Raw genomic sequence first — 5,538 nt, 5'->3', positions numbered from 1 at the left:
GCCCCTGCCCCTGCCCCGGTCCTCTCCAACCCCCCCTGCGCTTCTGCTTTTTTCAGGGTGGCAGCGGAGAACGATTTCCTTCACAGCCTGATCAAGAAAGCGGTGGAGGGGAAGGAGATCAACCACAAAGGCCAAGGTACTGGCGGCCCGGGGCGCTTCCCACCTGCTGTGGCCTGCGTGTCTGCCTGTCCCCCGCACCGCGCCGTCTTCTGCCTCCTGTGCAAATGCAATAGCGAAGGGCTTAATGGAGCGCCGGGACTCAGGGAAGGTGTCCACACTCCGGTGCGGGGCTTTCTTCCCCAGGGCTAGACTTGAGGAACAGGGATGTGGGCATTTGACTTTCGAGAGGTGCTTGCAGTGGAAAGGGAAGGCTTAGCGGTGCTTCCCCAGGGGCGCGCACCCAGGATCTACCTGACCGCCTCTGGGAGGTCGTCCTGCCCCGTCTCGCCCAGGCTCCATCCTGGCTTTGTAAAGTGCATCAGCCCAGAGCAGCACAGCTTCACGGTGGTTCAGAGATCAGTATTTGGTTTCTGCAGGGGCTTTAGCCGTTAATTGCCACCAGTATTAGGACCAATGCCTTAAATGAGCGTGTGAAGCCCTGGAGCACTGGCCTGTTGTGCTTGTAGTGGCCTGGGCCACAGAGATGGCAAGTCGCCCGCTGCACCATCATCTTCATCTGCAGCCTCAGAGACGGGTTACAGGGCTCCAGCCTGAGGGGCACCAGCCCCGCGCTAGCGGCTGGGTCCTCACGCAGAGGGAGGGAGGGGATTCCCAGCAAGGGGTGGGGGAACACGGTACCAGGTCATATGAGCTTGGGAAGGCATCGGACAAATGGCTTGCAGGAATCCAGCCGTCTGCCCTGGCTGGGAGGTGAAGGCCTCTCCCTCCTTTGGGCGCTACAAGGATTCAGCCTGTGGAGCTGCTTTCTGCCGTGGCAGGATGGCCCGTCCAGGCCGGTGTCATGCGTGTGCAACAGGCCTGCGCACCCCCAGACTGCACGAGGGGATGCCAGGTTGGGGACCCAGGCCTCTGGCTGAGCTCCCCTGGGTCCATCGCTGTCCCCACCCCCCTCTCTCCCCACTGCAGGGTTCTGGGTGTCCCTGAAGATGCTGTGGGGGGACCTGACGCAGGTGCGGAAGGACCATCCTCACCTGGTGGACCGCCACACGGTTGTGGCCCGCAAGCTGGGCTTCCCAGAGATCATCATGCCAGGTGAGCAGAGAAGGCAGCTTGGGCTGAGGCGGCAACGGTGACCCCAAGGCCCCTCTGCGCGTGGCCCCATCCTGCTTTGACACTTCATGGCACCTTGCTGGGATTCACTGCGCCAAGCTGGAGGCATTGCCTGCTGTCCGTCCCTGGCCTGACTCTGAGCGTCTACTGCTCGCGTCCTTCCAGTGCCGGGCTTCTAGGAGGGATAGCGGGTATGCACACACGTGTGTGTGCAAGTACGTGTGCGCGCATGTCTGTGTGTGAAAGTGCATGTGTGTGTGAAAGTGCATGCATGCATGTATGTGTGCAAGTGTGTGCCTGTGTGCATGCTTGTGCACATGTACATGTGTGTTTGAGCATGTGTGTGTGCATGCGCGTGTCTGCACATCTGTGTGCATGTGTGAAAGTGCACGTGTGTATGCAGGTGTGTGAAGTACACATGTGAAAGTGCACATGTGCGTGCGTGCATGAATGTATGCACGCATATGTATGCATGCATGTGTGTGCATATGTGTGAAAGTGTCTGTGCATGTGAGTGTGCATGTGTTTTACCAGCGGGCAGGCCGACTGCCCTTCCCTTCCCCTGCTCAGCTGGAGGCCGGTCTCCTCCGCAGCTGCCTGAGCAGGGCCCTGCCATGGGGCAGCGGCTGGGTCAGCTCAGGCCACAGCTCTGGCCCCAGGCAGGACCGCCTGGTCCCTGCTGCTGCCGGCCCTTCAGCCCCAGGGCCTGGGGGTTTAAGGCACTGGCGGTCCCTGGCTCTGAGGCCGCTCCACTTCCCATTTGAGATGTTCTGGTCCCACCGTTGAAGAGGTGCCGGGGGGGAGTGGGGACGCAGGCCACCCTTCCTGGTAGAGCCTGGTCTGGGGGTGTGAGATGAGTCCCCAGGCTGCACTGCAGCATGGAGGTGTCTGGTATCTGCTATTGCAGCAGGAAGGAATATTTTCCCCCGTTTGCAGCTCTATGCGTTGGGCGGGGGGTGTTTAAGTCCCCCCAGAGGCGCTGGGGCTGGGGATGGGCTGGGCCGATGCTCCTGCTGCACCAACCCCGCAGGGTCCTGGCGGGAGGGTCTCACCCCCATGCTGAGGCTCAGACTGGGCAGTCACATCAGTAGGTTAGATAAGGATTGTCTGGATGGTTGGGAGAGGCCGGATCCTGCCTCAGGCAGGGGGCTGGACTAGGTGACTTCCTGCATGAGTTTGTGCTTCAGGCATGAGTGAGGGGTGGGTGTAGGGACCATTGGGACCCCTCTCAGTCATGGCCCGAGAGCGGAGGAGTGGGGTGGCAATGCTGCGGTATTTCAAAACCAGGTGAATGCGGAAGGGGCTGATGCTGCTGGGCTGGGCTGGGCTGAGAGGGTAGGACCCAGGGGGCTTCTCGGCTCCAAGCCGGCTCCATGCACATGCGCGTGCTGGTCCTTCCCTGAACGGTTCGTTTGCAGCTGAAGGGAGAGCACAGGGGCTGCGAGGGCCGGAGGTGGCGGAGGCCCGGCCTCACTGGCTGTGCTGTGTGGTTCTCCCCAGGGGACGTCAGGAACGACATTTACCTCACGTTGGTGCAGGGCGAATTCGACAAGGGCAGTAAGAAGACCCAGAAGAACGTGGAGGTGACCATGTGCGTCTGCGACGAGGCCGGGGCCGTGATGCAGGTGAGGGTGCCCGGGGCTGTGGGGCTGGCAGGCATCGGGGCACGGGGACGGGAGGAACAGCTGGTGGATTAAACCTGACCGGGCAGCGGGGCTGAACTTGCCTTTGAACCCTGGTCACTTCCCTCAAGGATGCTTGCCTTTTCCAGAGTCTTGTACCATATTTTCTGGCATACAACCCACCCACAAATATAAAACACCTTCTTTTTGAGAGGTGTTACATTTTTCCCTGGCACCAAGCCTTGCCTGGGGGCAGCTCTGCCATGGTGGCCCCCCGTAGGAAGTCTCAGCCATCTCCTCTTCTCTCATATCTGGCTGGGGTGTCCTTAGCTGTTCATTTCTTACCAGACTCTGGAAAGAGACCTTCAAAATGGGCTTTGCCTTAAATGCTGCTTTATCCCCTGAGATTTCTCATCACATCCCCTTCTCCCCAGTTCTAGCAACAGGGCAGGACAGGCCCAAGCATCCACGCGGGCGTACCTGGTCGTTCCCTCTACACAAACCTTCTTACCCCCTTGGTGGGTCTCCCTCGACCCCCGGGAGCCAACCCCTTGGGTATCTCCATGGCCTACCAGCCTCCTTCCCCTTGTTCACCCACCTTTTCTCCTACATTAGCGCATCTGTGGCTCATCGTCACACTTGCTTCTGCCATCAGTAGCATTTTGACTCCTTGTGTGTGTGCGTGTCTCTCAAATCATGGGTTTCTGGAACTGCTGTGCTTGCACCTGATACCATAAACCACCCAAGACCTATTGTGTGATTACAGTGAGTTTCCTAATTCGTGCAGTCAGGCCGGTCAGGGTAGTCGGTGCAGGCTAGTACAGCCGTGGCAGTAACGCCGAGCTGGACAAGAGGTCGAGGCAGAGGAAGGAAAACCTGCTTGGTCTTGGCAGCGTCAAGCCCCTCTGTGCAGTGGGGACCCCAGCCTGGTCATGGGGTGGTGCTAGGGCAGCCCCTTGGCGTCTGTGCCGAACAGGGAAACTCTCTGCACATCTCAGAGTCCAGAAAACTGGGACGCGTCCTGTGAAAAGCCCAATATTAACCAACCACCCCTGCTGTCCTCCCCCCAGAACGTCATTTACCAGGGTGCAGGGGACAAGCCAGCGAGCGAGTATCGATCCGTGGTGTATTACCAGCAGCGGCATCAGCGGTGGATGGAGACAGTGAAGGTCTGTATGAGCTTTCCCATGAGCTGGCAGTGTCGGGGATGGGACCATGCAGCACTAGGCCCCCGCAAACGGGCTGAGTTTCTGGGTCCCCTGGGAGAGACCAGTGCTGGCTGAACTCTGCTGGTCTCCTCCAGACCAGCCTGTAGCATGGGCTGAGCTGGAGTCCATCTCCGGCCTTTCCGTATCAGTCTGCTCTGTACTCCTGGACGAGCGCCCAGCACTGCCTTCGCTCCTTTCGGCCTCGTGGGGTGAGAGAGAAGCTGGGCTCACAGGGTCTAGGGACTCAGGCTTGCCTGCGACTTGTGGAGGGAGCCCCTGGGTCATGGGAGGCGCACATGTACACAGATGTACAGATGCATACACACTCATGTTCATGTATGCATACATGTGCCTATACGAGCATGAATGCACAAGCACACGCATGCAGATGCGTGCCCAGGTGCACATGCACACAGGCAGAGCTGCACACGCATGGGCACATGTGCAGGCAGACATGCTTGCACACTTACATGTCCAGGCCAACACATTTCACCGTCTGGGCAGCTTCCTCCCTGGCTCGCTGCCTGCCTTTACGCTCCTGTAGGCAGGCCGCTCGCCCTGCTCCCTCCTCCGGGCCGGTCGCACCTGCTCTCTGTTGGCTAACGCACCGTCTTCTCTCCAAGATTGCCGTCCCCATTGAGGATGTCCACAGGACCCACCTGAGATTTACCTTCAGGCACCGCTCCTCCAGCGACTGTAAGTCTCCCTTGCTTTTACCCAGCTCTGCTGAGGACACAGGCCAGGGCGGAGGCCTCTCTCCTGCGCGAGGCTGCAGAGCTGAAAAACCAGTGTGTAGGGACAGGGCGCGGCGTTGCCACGTTGTTCTGGTCAGGGCAGTTTCCAGGGCTTGCCACAGAGATGGGAATTGCACAGACGTAGCACATGATAGAGGCAGAGGGCATAGAAATCATAGATGTCCCGGAGCTGCGGGGTTGCATCCAGTTGAAGCCCTGCCTGAAGCAGGATCAGCCCCATCCAAACCAGCCCAGACAAACCCCGTGTCTGACCTTGGAGTCGCACGACACAGTCACCCCTGACATCCCTGGGCATTGCCCCTGCCCCTGCTCCCAGGATACAGGGGGGCTGCAGCCATCTCCTTGCTGCTGCCGGGGGGTCATGGACACTGCAGAGTCCAGACCCAGGCCGTGCCCCCTCTGCCTCCCCTGACCAGAATCTCCCAGGCTCCGGGTGGACGTGAGACCCCTCTTGGCCCGGCCACCAGCTGCCACGTGCTAATAAGAGCAGGGTAAAACCTGCCACTTCCTGCACTGGGACGATGCCCCCGCGGCAAGGCAGCGCAGAGTCCTGTCCGCGCTCGTGGGCTGAGCCCAGGACTGACCTCTGGCTCTGGGGTTTTGTCTTCTAGCTAAGGACAAAAGCGAGAGGGTTTTCTCCATGGCCTTTGTGAAGCTGATGAGACCCGACGGCACAACCCTGCATGATGGGGAGCACGACCTCATCCTGTACAAGGTACCGGT

At 59.8% G+C, this 5,538-nt stretch overlaps 1 protein-coding gene across 1 annotated transcript in view; it reads left to right on the top strand.

Annotated features, from left to right (window-relative positions):
* Window positions 1-5,538, top strand: part of LOC109291034 (dedicator of cytokinesis protein 2-like) — a 57,369-nt gene that overhangs the window by 35,509 nt on the left and 16,322 nt on the right. Inside the window, exons 13-17 of the mRNA XM_019507911.1 lie at window positions 1,087-1,212; window positions 2,731-2,855; window positions 3,923-4,021; window positions 4,684-4,756; window positions 5,427-5,530. Coding sequence (XP_019363456.1) covers window positions 1,087-1,212; window positions 2,731-2,855; window positions 3,923-4,021; window positions 4,684-4,756; window positions 5,427-5,530 — 527 coding nt within the window. The remainder of the gene's footprint in view (window positions 1-1,086; window positions 1,213-2,730; window positions 2,856-3,922; window positions 4,022-4,683; window positions 4,757-5,426; window positions 5,531-5,538) is intronic.

This window comes from Gavialis gangeticus, unplaced genomic scaffold, assembly GCF_001723915.1.
Source record: "Gavialis gangeticus isolate Ggan-Ray unplaced genomic scaffold, GavGan_comp1, whole genome shotgun sequence".
NCBI classification, from domain to species: Eukaryota; Metazoa; Chordata; order Crocodylia; family Gavialidae; genus Gavialis; species Gavialis gangeticus.
The sequence above is the reverse complement of the archived record's forward strand: the minus strand, read 5'-3'. Positions and strand labels throughout refer to the sequence as shown.